Source organism: Cnephaeus nilssonii (genome assembly GCF_951640355.1).
Source record: "Cnephaeus nilssonii genome assembly, chromosome: 13".
Taxonomy (NCBI): domain Eukaryota; kingdom Metazoa; phylum Chordata; class Mammalia; order Chiroptera; family Vespertilionidae; genus Cnephaeus; species Cnephaeus nilssonii.
In genome coordinates this window covers 36827721-36841649 of record NC_137084.1, presented here as the reverse complement: position 1 = coordinate 36841649, position 13929 = coordinate 36827721, and the positions used below count along the sequence as shown (strand labels likewise).

The 13929-nt window shown below is 42.6% G+C and overlaps 1 protein-coding gene across 3 annotated transcripts in view; it reads right to left on the bottom strand.

Annotated features, from left to right (window-relative positions):
* SBF2 (SET binding factor 2) overlaps positions 1–13929 on the bottom strand; it is a 369973-nt gene that overhangs the window by 57599 nt on the left and 298445 nt on the right. For all 3 annotated transcript variants that reach the window (XM_079788328.1, XM_079788326.1, XM_079788327.1), the window contains exons 19-24: positions 11700–11962; positions 9907–10079; positions 8946–9019; positions 7266–7461; positions 4033–4160; positions 2486–2661 (exon numbers count right to left, since the gene is read on the bottom strand). In XM_079788328.1, the coding sequence (XP_079644454.1) occupies positions 2486–2661; positions 4033–4160; positions 7266–7461; positions 8946–9019; positions 9907–10079; positions 11700–11962 (1010 nt within the window). The remainder of the gene's footprint in view (positions 1–2485; positions 2662–4032; positions 4161–7265; positions 7462–8945; positions 9020–9906; positions 10080–11699; positions 11963–13929) is intronic.

Sequence of the window (13929 nt, the reverse complement as noted above, 5' to 3'; positions counted from 1 at the left end):
ATAGGATAGAGGCCTGGTACAGGGGTTGGGGCCAGCTGGTTTGCCCTGAAGGATGTCCCGGATCAGGGTGGGGTTCCCTTGGGGCATGGGGCGGCCTGAGCGAGGGGCCTGTGGTGGTTTGCAGGCCAGCCACGCACCCTGGCGACCCAAGAGGAGGCCCTGGTATCTGGAATTTATTTTCCTTCTACAATTGAAACTTTGTAGCCTGGAGTGGAGCCAAGCCTGCTGTTCCCTCCGGGGCAGCAGCCATTTCTGTGGCAGTTAATTCACCTTCTACAATTGAAACTTTGTAGCCTTAAGCGGGTGAGCCCGGCCAGGGTGTGCAGAAAGCTTTGCTTCCCCTGTTGCCGGCGGCAACCCTGGCCTGCTCTCTCAAGCTCCATTCTGCCGCCATTTGTTTGAATTTGTTTACCTTCTATAATTGAAACTTTGTAGCTTGAGTGGAGGCTTAGGCCTGCAACGGCTATGGAAAGCTTGGCTTCCTCTGTTACCTGGGAAACCTTGCTCTCTCTGGCTGTAGCCATCTTGGATTGGGGTTAATTTGCATACTCGTCCTGATTGGCTGGTGGGCATGGCTTGGCTGGTGGGTGTGGCTTATGTAGCGGAGTGATGGTTAATTTGCATATTACCTTTTTTTTTTTTTTTTTTTTTTTTAAGAGAGGATAGTTTTACTAGACCCTGTCTTTTGGAATGTAAATCTGAGGGTTATGAAACATATCTTAGATAATTGTTAGAAATCACAAAATACTGGTATTTCCTAAATTAAAGCCAATTAATTGAATCACTCCAGGTATAACTTAAACTCAATGGGAGTTTTGAAAAATTTTTCCAATTAGAGCTATATCTTTGTTTTATATAGTCAAAATAATTCTAAAATATTTAAAAAAATTAAATCGCTGTCTCTCTTTTTGTAGCTGGATAATATAAACTTGATATAATAAGCTTAACTTTACATATAGATGTATATGTAATCCCCCCATGATAGTTTCTAAACATAAAACACCATAAAAACTTTGTTTCTTCCAATGAGGGCTGGGGTAGTGAATATCAAAGGCTCCTCTGTGACTCCACAGTGCTAAGACAAGATGCCTGTTTCACCTTCAGATACTCAGGAAGCTGTTCATGCTTCAGCATATTATACCCGGATATGTGTGGTCTCCTTCACTTATCCTGTCAAGTGGTACAGGTGGCTAGCTATGCAATTGAGAAGTGATTCACTGTCAAACCTCAACTCTTCTATAATGCCCAACCTACCTCACTTTCAGGCAAAGGAAAAGTTTTTTTCTCCAAAGTCTGCAGAGTAGCCCCTAATATGTAATTTTTATTGGCAGAAACCCAAATTCCAGATAATTAATGATGAAAGCCCCTGTATTAAAGAGAATTTTAAAGCACTTGCTATTTTGTCATAACTGATATTTAAGTTTCAACATAAATTCCTAAAATTTTCAACAAAAAATAAGGGTTCCCACTAAAGAAATATGACAACTAAAATACAATGCTGGATCCTGGATTGGATCCTGTACCAGCCAGGAAAAATGAGTAGTTATAAAGGATCATCAGCAAAATTTGAATTCATTTTATTGCCTGGACTCTGGGTTAAATAAAAGTTTTACACCAATTAAATTTCCTGGTTGTGATTACTGTACAGTAGTTATATGAGATAATGTCTTTATTCTTAGGAAAGACAGACTGATATATTTAAGAATAAAGAGGTGTTAAGTATGTAACTCAAATGGTTTAGAAAAAATATATACGAGAGAGAAAAGGATAAAGAAAATGGAGCAAAGTATAAATAATTGTGAATCTGGCTAAAGGGTATACAGGAATTCTTTGTACTAGGCCCGTGATCGGCAAACTGCGGCTCGCGAGCCACATGCGGCTCTTTGGCCCCTTGAGTGTGGCTCTTCCACAAAATACCACAGCCTGGGCGAGTCTATTTTGAAGAAGTGGCGTTAGAAGAAGTTTAAGTTTAAAAAATTTGGCTCTCAAAAGAAATTTCAATCGTTGTACTATTGATATTTGGCTCTGTTGACTAATGAGTTTGCCGACCACTGTACTAGGCTGTAGCTTTTCTGTAAATTTTGAAATTGTATCAAAACAAAAAGTTACAAAAAAATAAAAAGAAAAAATAAAGGCTCCCATCTTTAGATCAAAGCAAAACAGTTTACTAGGCCTGGATATTAATGAAAACTGAATGGATTGCTCAAAGGCAGTTAGAAAGTGGTCAATGTGGAAAAAAGGGGAAATAGAATTTCACATTCTAAAACTGCATCATGAGCAACAGACATGAGAGTCAAGCCTCTTGCAGCTGTTAGTTTTTGGAACTTGTTACATATACCAAGGCTGCTTTTTGAGCTTGGTCCAACGGGCTTGACACAATAGCAAATGGAAAGAGCAGTCTTTACACCTTGACCTAAAGGACAGGCCATTTCCCCAATGACCAGTGAGAGGAGGCTGAAACGAGGAAACCAGACTGTCTTCTTACCGAAAGGAAGTGTTCTTTTCCTTCTGTTTGGGTAAAATTATTTGCGGGGTAGTCTGTCCAGTAGCAAAAGCAAAGGTGGTGAAAATGGACTGAGGATATCGGAACTTCATCAACTGCTTCTTAAAGATCTCTACTACTTCAGGACTCACTTCTTCATCAAATGCTACTTTAATCAACTGGAGACAAAAGAGATTAAATGCATCAGAAGCATTAAGGATTTCCAGTTAATTCCCCCCCCCCCCAAATTACTTAACAGTAAATAGTAATATTAAATGGCAAGAGTTTGGAGGTTGAAGAGACCTCGGATATCATGTAATACAATTAAAAATTATATGTATTTATTGATTTCAGAGAGGAAGGGAGAGGGAGAGATAGAAACATCAATGATGAGAGAGAATCATTGATTGGCTGCCTCCTGCACGCCCTCTACTGGAGATGGAGCCCATAACCAGAGCATGTGCCCTGCCTGGGAATTGAACCGTGACCTCCTTCCTGGGTTCATAGGTCGATACTCAACCACTGAACCACATCAGCTGGAAAATTTTTTTAATTTTAAAAATAAAAATTATGGCACAGAGAGGTTTAATTGACATAGATGGTTAGTTGGCAAGAAAAATCATGTATCGTGAAGTTGGGTTGCTTTCAGACGACCTTTTCTAGGATGAGACAGGGAAATTAACTTTTAGTGGCTGAAGTAGAAACATGCCCTTCTCTATGACCTAACCAGATCTCTTCCTACACACAGATACAATAAACCTAATAAAAAATTCAGTGTGACTAGAATCCTAACCAGTATAGCCTGGCAACATTCTACTATAGAGTCCTTTAGCAGTTGGAGCAGTGAAGAAATCCCAGGAAGTCACAATCTCGGGTGATGGGAGAAGGTCTGGAGCCTAGAGATCTTGGGCTTCATATTTCACAATTAGCATATGGAGGAATAGGGAGGGCTTCTTGACTGGAAGAAATGAGGGAAGAATTGGAGCCCTTGGAAATCTGAGACAAAGCATGAAGAATAGCAATGGGAAAATCTAAGGAAAGACCCCTCATCCACTGTTTGGTTTGCATCAGTAACTCCGCAAGTTCTGATACATTCAGAGCGCCCTGGAAAAACCTACGCTTTATTAGGGATGACTTAGTACCAATAGTACTTCAGCCCTAGCCGTAATGATCAGAATTTTACTTCTTCCACAGAAGAGCCATAAAGCATTTCCTCTGAAACAGATGCCAAGAGAATTGCTTTTTATATGAAGGCTTTATCACACACAAACTGAGGCATGACTTGGCAGAGGACAAGAGTCAATTGTGTGTCTGAATTTCTAAGATCACTAAGTATTGACAGATAATCAGCTGGTACTCTGAGTTGGCCACAGGGCTCAGGAAATGAGGGATTAAATCCAAGATGATTCATGTGTTTGCAGACTTGAAGATTACCCTCTCGGACCTTCTGATCCTCCTCATCCACTAGCCGCTGACCACATGACCACAGAAAGTGGTCATGACATCATTTGCAGAAAACTTTTAAATAGAATGGCTCCCTTTCTTAATACCTGAAAAGATGCGGACGTGATCTGCAGTCCTTCTTGCATGTTCTGCTGTAGCTGGTTCTGCACTGTGATCTTCTTCTCCTTGGTGATGGAGGCGATTGGGAAACTTCGCATAACTGTCTGCTCACCAACTACAGGAAGACAAGGCCTGGGCTCAGCAACAGCACATTACTGCTCATGTCTAGAGTCCTGCTGCTCACCTCACCAGACTCTGCTGGGGAAATGTCTCTGGAGAGCACAGCTCCCAGGAATGTAGTGAGAGAAACACCTTGATGCAGAATCACATTCATTAATGTTACTGTGTGGCGCTGACTCCCGGGACACAATCCTTCCCCAGAGGGAAGAAACTGGCACAGCCTGCCTGCCTTTAGTCTGGTTCCCCAGCCTCTGCATGCCACACAAGATCCTTGGTTTAAGGCAATCTTATAGGAAGGGTAGGTTTTACACAGAAAAACAGAAGTATCTTTAATATTGAAAAGGCATCTATATTTAATGTAAGAATAAAGCAAAAGAGAAAGGGTTTTAAGTGTGCAACTGTAGGTGGTAAAAGGAGCCGGAGACTGTGGAAGGGTTTAGGACCAAGCTTTTTATGAGTTTACGTATTAAAGCAAAAAAAAAAGGGAAAATATAAATAACTACCAACTATCTGAAGTTACGGAGATGAGTCTCTAAAAGAAGTGTGCCACGTGAGCCTCCCCTGGAGAGCTCACAGTTCCCGTGGGACAGGAGTCACACAAAGAATATAACATGTAATTAGCTCCTACGTGTGAGGGAGCAAGGCTTTCAATATTGCAGAGAGGGCGAAGATGTCTGCATGCTGGGTGGCTAGAGAATGATTCCTGGAGGAAGTGAGAGGGAAGGGGAGCTCTGAAGAGATTGTAGGTATGGATCTGAGACAGCTGCACCAGTAAGCATAGGAGCAGCAATAGGCAAGGCTTCTCAGCTAGTGAGCCAGTCGGGGTGAGAACTGAACCAGGTTTAAGGGACTTAAGTGCCCAGACACTTATCCACTCATTATCAGCAGAATTTCTCATTCCTTGGGTCTGTCAATTCCTATCCTGGAAAATTCTGATTATTCTCTTATGTTAAGCTCATACCCAGAGGCTAAACAAAATCTGGATGTACATAGGATTTAAGTTCATGGATGTATTAAACAAACTTATATAACACATGTAAAATGATCAGATTTCTGTGTGTCATTGAAGGAGACATATTAAGTTAAAAATTTAAAAAGAAGTAAACTAAAAGAGGCAGATAAAAAGGTTTTCTCTGATAAGAAGAATTTTCCTAAAATGTGAAATTAACGCCCAAATTGACAGGATAAAACAAGTGGACAATATAAGCTTTCACACTAAGTATGCCATTGATTTGTTTAAAATAAATAAATTAGAGCAATTTAAATGACCAACAGTCTCATATATTTATATGTCCAGTATGTATGTTTATGGCCACTGAACTCACAAAAGTCATAGTACAAAAAAAATTATAAGTACTGGATACTTAGATTCTTTTAAAAATACATATGCTTACAGATACAAATGTAATTTATGTATAATAATATGACAGGAGAGGGCTGAGAAATTTTGCTCTATTTTCACTCTTTTTCAAAATGAGCATGACTATTCCTATTTCATTTCTTAAAATTTATGAGCTTTTTGCTTATTATATAGTAAACAATATTTTATGATCAAGATAATGAACCATCTTGATTCTATCCACTGTGAATTTTTTAAAATGTTTTTTTTTAATTGATTTCAAAGAGAGGAAGGGAGAGGGAGAGAGAGATAGAAACATCAATGATCAGAGAGAATCATCAATCAGCTGCCTCCTACATGCCCCATATTGGGGATCGAGCTGGCAACCTGGGCATGCGGCCTAACTGGGAACTGAACTGTGACCTCCTGGTTCATGGGTTTATGCTCAACCACTAAGCTACACCAGCTGGGCCAACTGTGAGATTTTAAAGACGCTACATTTTATATGTCTGAATTCCACCATTTAACAAAATGCATAGCACATAGTAGGTACTCATCAAATGCTGCTGGATGAATAACATCAGAAGAGAAAGGAACTTTAGTGACTATTTATCCCAACGGTTCCCAGTCCTCAGCAGGCAACACAAGAAACTTCTGGGGCTTAAAAATACACAGAGGCCTACGTCTCCTATTCTTAGAATCCTAAATCAGATTTGAATTCAATGTTTGAGAGTTGGGACCAGAATTGTTTGTGTGTTTTTCCCCCTAAGATTTCTAGATAATTCAAATTCATCAGTCAAGGTTGTGAACCACTGCATCATCATTAACCAAGCTCATTTCCCTCATTTTTAACAGGGGAAACTGAACCCTAGTGAGGCCAGGAGTCTTAAGATATCAACATTGTCTACAGCAATCTAACCCTGAGCTTCTTGATTTGGAGTCCAATTGTTTTACCTAAACCTAATACGCTTTTCCATCAACCAGTTTAAGATCAAATACTGATTTCAAAAAGATGATTCAGACTTGATAGGACCTGCTATTCCTTTCTAATAAAGAAGATTGTGTAGGGAAGTAGAAAATAGAAGTTGAAGGAATTTAGTGGATAGAAGAGAAGTTGTCTGCTAAGAGCCAAATGGGGTTAGTTGAAATGGGATGAGAGGGAGGTGGGGTTGGTTAATTAGTTGGTACAACCCTGGGCTTTAGCACATTGTTCCAAAAAAGTTAGCTTTCCAGTTAACTGTAGGGCTCAGAAAGGTGGGGCCAATCAGCAAGGGGCATTGTTAGCAACCAGATACTGTGACTATACCTAGTCACAATATGCTGCCAATGAAATTATGATCGTGTCAGTGAATTTACTGTTAAGAAGATACCCTTGGTTCTTCACGTAAGAATCTATGATTCAGAAGCAGAACAGACTGTTGAACCTCAGAGGGAAGGCAGGGGAGGGTGGGTGGGAAGAGATGAACCAACGAACTTGTATGCATATATGCATAACCTGGGAACACAGACAAGGGGGTGGTGAGGATCTAGGGGGTTGGACGAGGTTAATGGGGAAAAAGGAGGACCTATGTAATACTTTCAACAATAAAGATTTTAAAAAAAAGATCTATGATCCAAATTATCATTAGCTGTGACAGACAAAAGTATTCTTAATAAACCCTTTGTGGCAAAAAGCTTACTTTGAATCTGGAAAGATCTGCAAATCAAACCCTCATACAGCACATACATATCCATGCTCTGATGGCATTACACCAGCCATACCTAGCTGATCGTGGGGCGTCCCCCTGAACAGAATTCTGTACGTGGTGAGGAACAAGGCTCCTTCGGCCGGCAGCAGCTGCGGGCCTCCCAGGAGGCCTCCAGTGGCTTCTTCTCTCCCATCAGGATCCAGCAGGACTCGAAGACCCTCACAAACAATTTCTTCTCCTGGCAGCAGGGCAGGTCTAAGAATCTTAGGCTAACAATAGAAAAAGCATTTTAAACATAACTCTTGTGGGGTTTCCAACACTTAGACAAGGTTATCTTTCCAGTTACGGATCTAAAAAACTTGAGCCAGACATCCCAGGCAGCCAATATTGACAAAACAGACTTGGGAAGAGGCAGAAATGTCATATCTCTGTGCAAATGTGAGAAGATTCTTTGCAGCATTGTTTATTAAAAGGAAAATCATTGGAAATTACTAAAATGCTTGAAACATCTATTCAATGCAATCATTAAAAAAAAAAGACATGAATCTATATGTGTTAATGTAGAATGATATCCAGGATACACTGTTAAGTAAAAATAACCAGTTGTAAACCAATATATATCATGATTCCCCTTTTGTTAAAAGAAAAGAAAATTGTTAAGAATATGAACCAACTGTTAAAGGTGGTGCTATCATGGTTAAGGGTAGTGGTGGGGTGGGGGTGGGCAAGACAAGGGGACTTGCACTTTGCACAATGTGTATTTCTTTAGTGCCTCAGTTTTATACAAAGAGCACTGTTATGTTTGTAAACTGAAAAAAAACACACAAAACTTAAAAAAATGGATGCATCTTTAAAAAGACCCACCCTTCTTGGCCCTTAATGAAGATTCACATAACAAATGGCCCAAGTAATGAACATTTACACATCTTGGGAAAAACAAAACCACAAGATACACTCCTCTGAAGAGTTCAGTACTAGAAAAAAATCCATCTCTCTTGAACATCTCTTATGCTTCCCTTTAAAGCAGTGAAAACAAAATAAATCAGCATTTTTCTTTTCTTGGCTCTAAGAAGCTTGGAGCTAAATGTAAAGCCAAAGCCTAATAACCACTGTGTCTCAGGTTTCTGATGAAATTATCTTTCTTACCCACCTGGCTTCTGATTTCTCCTCAGAATTTACTTTTAATAATTCTGTTGTATAGGTAAGAGGGTCCTGAACCCTAGTCTACAGGCTGGTGCCAGATGAGCTACAAAATCGTTAACTGGGAGGCTTGTTAAAGGACAGACCCCAGACCAAGTCCCAGGGTACTCCAGTTGGGAAATAAGGAACCAGGAGGCTGGGGTAGGTCTCGGGGCTCTCAATTTTTAATCGACTTCCCAGATACTTGTGATGTGTGCTCGCAGTGTATAGAGATTGAAGAACCTGGTGTTTATACGGTACTTGCCTTAAGTCCTTTTTTTTGAAGTAGGCAGGGCATAAAATCCTGGCTTGGGCTTGGAAGTTAGAATGTTCATAATTTATGCCCTGCCTGTAAAAGCAACTCAACAAGAGGTTACTGTTGCTCTTTGCTGAACAGTATCCTTTTTATGAGGAGCTACATGGTGGACTTCTCTGGAAGTTTAATATATTAATAAAACTGGAGCTGGTCTCTGTAAAAGGTTAAGAGAAGGCACTTCCTGGGGCACAGCAGTATATTGTTGCTGTTTTTAAGAAGACGTGTTCTACCCCGGAAGCACGTGGTCTGACACATTACCTTCTGTATAGGTGGAAGTCTTCTACTCTCTCGATGCACAGCTTCCAGGGTCTCAATGTGCATAGCTACAATTCCTAGGATGAGTCAGAGTATGCAAAACAAAAGGGCACAAGACAAGCAGAATTACAACAAATTCTGGATATTTTAGAACTAAAAACAAATATTTTGGTGGTTCCTCAAGGAGTTGAACATAGACCCAGCAACAACTAGGGATACACCCAAAAGAACTGAAAATAAGGATTCACACAGATACTTGTGTGTGAATATTCATAGCAGCACTATTCGCAGTAGCCAGAAGGTGGAAACAATAAGTGTCCATCAACAGATGAATGGATAAACAAAATGTGGTATACCCATACAATAAAATGGAATGAAGTTCTGATACCTGCTACAACATGAATGAACCTTGAAAACATATGCTAAGTAAAATAAGCCAGACACAAAAGGACAGATATTATGATTTCACTAATGCAAATACCATGCCATCTTATTTTTATTTATTATTATTATTTTTAAATATGTTTTTTGATTTCAGAGAGGGAGAGGGAAATAAAGATAGAAACATCAATGATGAGAGAATCATTGATCGGTTGCCTCCTGCATGCCCCCTTACTGAGGATGGAGCCCACAACCCGAGCATGTGCCCTTGACTGGAATCCAACCCAGGACCCTCCAGTCCGCAGGCCGATGCTCTATTCACTGAGCCAAACGAGCTAGGGCTAGTGTGCCATTTTATATAAGGAACTTGGGCATCCATGGATTTTTGATATCGGTGAAAGGGTGGTGGTGTCCTGGAACCAATTCACCATGGATACCAAGGGAGGACTGTAAACAGCATGGCTGAACTCCACGGAAGACAAGTATTACAGGTTGTTATGCTGGAAAAAGTAGACCCATAACAATTCTTACTCAATTATCTACAATATTCTGGTTCTCTAATATCTGCAAAGTGATTGATTACCTGGGATCATGCAATGAAGGCTCTTGATGTGGTCCTGAGTAACTCCACTCTCTGTACAAACTTTGTCAATAAAGCGGGTAATGAAACGCACAACAGAATTGGCAATGTCATTATTCTCTGAATCTTCAAACCCACTTTCTGTATCATAGCTCTCAGCTACACTTCCTGCAATACTAAGAAAGTCAAGGAAAGCAATCATGGTCAGTTCTCAAAATGTGACAAATTACTACCATATCACAGTCAATTTCCATGCAATTTAAACTTGCTCAGAGACATCTACCCAAGCAGAAGGCTCACTTACTCACAGCTCCTTCATAAGTGACAACAGGGAAACATTCTACTGGCTTATATTTGGAAGCTACTGTCAGAGATTGTCCTTTGGACCCATTTTTTTTTTTTTTAAAGAATAAGGTACCTTCTGTGATTTTCCTAAAAGGAAACCAGGAACCACAGAAAATAAAGCAAAAAAAAAAAAAAAAAAGACCCTTTCACTTATTATCTGATACTTCAACCTTCTAGAAAAACTTGTCCTTCTAAGTTAATTGCCACATCGAGCCAAAGTAGCAGCTATCTTTGCCCTTTGGCAACTGGGGCACATGTTCCCTGGTAGGCAAAGTAAAAGATCATTTTTCAGCAAACAGCACATTCTTCCAAATGGGAGAACCAAGTTGTCCTATGAACCCTTTTCTTGTCGGTATTTACCTCTCTCTGAGAGCATCACAACCCTTTTGGCCACGTTAAAACCATCATTCTACCATGGTGTTCCATTCACACAGGGAAGGGAATAAATCTGAAGTGAAGCAGATGTGAAACCTCAATCCCCGCCCTTGTTGCTTAGTCAACAGTTCCCACTTTGAACAAATGCTCGCCTCCTCTGCCTTCTTTTAGGCGGCTGAGCATGGAAAAGACTCATTTGCCTGTTCTATCCTACTCAGTTCTCCTTCTCCCAAACCCAACCACGCTAGCCCATTCAGTGTTAAAGTAAAGCTGAGCAATGAATAAGGCATCATATCATCCCAAATTATTAAAGAACTTAGGTGCTTTAGCCCCTCACTATGTAAAAATCAGGTTGTAGAAAACTTCATGAAGAAAAAAAAAAAAGTGAGGTAGGAAAAAGAGTGCTAGTCAGGAAGGCTCTGGGGAGGTGACATCTGAGCTGAGAACTAGATGAAGGGAAGGAGTGATTCTTAGGACTCTTTCAGGGAAAGAGTCCAGATTGCAGGACAAGCACAAAGGCCCTGAGGTGGTACTATGCTTAGAGTGCCTAACATTAGGCTTAGCAGGGAAATAAGTTTGGCCGACAGAAAAGTGATAGGAAATAAGGTCAGAGCAGTAGGCAGGGGCCAGATCCCACCAGGCCTTGCAGTCCGGGGGTTTCATTCCCAGTGGTAGGAAAAGTTGTTGAGGGCTGAGAGGAAGGTATGGGTGAGGACATGACTCCAGGCAAATGCAAGGGATAACTGAGGAAAAGAGAGCCAAGAAACAAATAATCATTTTAGCAAGAAGGAGGTCATTAGTAACTTTTCAAGGCACTTTCCGTAAATTGCTGTGGCAGAAAGGAACTAAGGGCTGGATAAGCAGCTGGTGAGACTGGAAAAAGCAGGTCAGGAAAGAGAAGAGAGTATGGGAGGTGGTTAAGAAGTCAGATGAAGTGAGGGTCTCTTAGTAGAAAAGAGCTGAGCAAGTTTGAAAATGGTTAATTTTTGAAATATGTACAGAAACATTTGTCCCAAACAGCTTCCATTCTCTGCTAAGCCAAGAATAGGATGGTCTGTGTGGCCACGTTTCGGTACCTGTTTGTGACAATGCTGTTGCTCCCACTCTCCCAGTCGCCTGGTGCTGAGGTCCTTAGGAGCTTGTTTTTACTTGTATCGAGTGGGACTAGCAGATTGACCATGAGGTTGGCAAAGTGGATGGCCTGACTGAAGACGATGCTCTCCTCCCGCTGCACCAGCTCCTGCTGCGTGGATTTGCTCAGCGTCGGCCAGAGGCGGAGCTGCTCGGCCGCCAGGTCCATGGCTGTCTTCTCCTGATATTGGTCATCAGGAATCTTGTCCTAAAAATAAAGCAACACATTCTCTGCTAATCCATCACAAGCTTCAGAAACCATGGAAGATGTTTCCATACTTCATCTATTACATGCCTATATCAGCAAAACATAACATATACACAAAACATAACACAACAAAACCAAACCTAGTCTTCCTTTTTACCCAGATCCAGCAGGCCTTGAGTGGAACCACGTGACAAACCTGAGGAAGCAGTAGCAAAGCACAGATGGACAGATGGATACACTTCTCATTGCTGACACTTCACTGCATTTATTTACCTCTGTGGCTCCATCCCTTTTTGGTTGCCAGTTATAACAAACTAGTGGCCCGGTGCACAAAATTCATGCACATTAAAAGGGGATTAATTAGAGGAAATAATTTAATATTGCTATTTGCCCTTTCTATATAATAGATGTGTCAGAGATGAAAGAAAATTAGTAAAATGTATATGAAAACCTTCCTCCTGTCAGAGTCTGGGCACACCACAGGACCCAGAGTCAAATCCCCGCCCACCCACATGCTCCTCAAAATTGTGTGAGACCCAGACCTGGCTGGCCCCTGCCCCCATTGGGCTATATCCAGACCTGGCCAGTCCCACCCTTGTCAAGCCCCGCTAGGCAGGGGATGTAGCTTCAGGTCCCCTGGCCCGGCGCCAGGATGGGGGGCATGGCCTGAGGTCCCCCAGCCCAGACCAAGATGGGGGGCATGCCTTGAGGTCCCCCGTCAAGCCCCTCCAGGTGGGGGACATGGCCTGAGATCCCCTGTCAAGCCCCGCTGGGTGGGGGGTATGGCCTGAGGTCCCCTTTCAAGCCTCAACAGGCGGGGGGGCGCAGCCTCAGGTCCCCCAACCTGGCACCGGGAGGGGGCGACAGCCTCAGGTCCCCTGTCAAGCCCCACTGGCAGCGGGGGTGCAGCCTCAGGTCCCCCATCAAGCCCCGCCGGGAGGGGGGGGCATGGCCTCAGGTCTCCTGGCCTGGCTCCGGGGCAGGGGGCAAGGCTGAGGTCCCCATCAAGCCCCGCCGGGTGGGAGGCGCGGCCTGAGGTCCCCTGTCAAGCCCAGCCAGGCAGGGGGGTGCAGCCTCAGATCCCCTGGCCCAGTCCTGGGGCGGGGGCGTGGCCTGAGGTCCCCCGGCCTGGTGCCGGGGTGGGGGGTGCAGCCTGAAGTCCCCTGTCAAGCCCCACCTGGTGGGGGGCATGGCTTGAGGTCCCCCAGCCTGGCGCCGGGGCGGGGGGAACAGCCTGAGGTCCCCTAGCCCAGCACCAGGATGGGAAGCGCACCTTGAGGTCCCCCGTCAAGCTCAGGTAGGCGGGGGGCATGGCCTGAGGTCCCCCAGCCTGATGCCAGGGCGGGGGATGCGGCAGCCTCAGGTCCCTGCTGATTGCTCGTTAAGGCTCCTTATGGGAACTTGGCCTCAGCTGTGGATGCAGCCATCTTTGTGATGGAGTAATGGTCAATTAGCATATTCCCTCTTTATTAGATAGGATTATTAACCTGAGTAACTATAAATGCTCAGGTATGAATGCTCAAGTATCATTACTAATACTCTTATACATTTCTCTTCTTCTGTTCTTTTGGAGAAGGAGATGAAATGATCAAAGTCACAATACAGAGCTAGATTTCCCTGTAAATGTGGGTGTCAAACATTATACATGAGGATGTGGGTGCCTATGGAATTTTTAAGAGGGGTTTCCTGGTAGGGTGAAGAGTTAAACAGTAACATGAACTGACATCTGCATAGCATTTATAGCCATGAACAGTTGGTCCACCTACAGTTTCACTTGTATCTAACCTGGGACTCAGAGACAGACTTCTCTAGAATGCAGAACACAGAGCATGTGTTTGCTTTACGAATGCTTTTGAGAGATAACAATGTTAGCATTACAGCTGCTTAAAAAACTACCAAAAGCACTCCACCAGCCAAATTATTTCTGGAACATGACCTCAAACTAATAGTGTTTATCCTTACCCAAG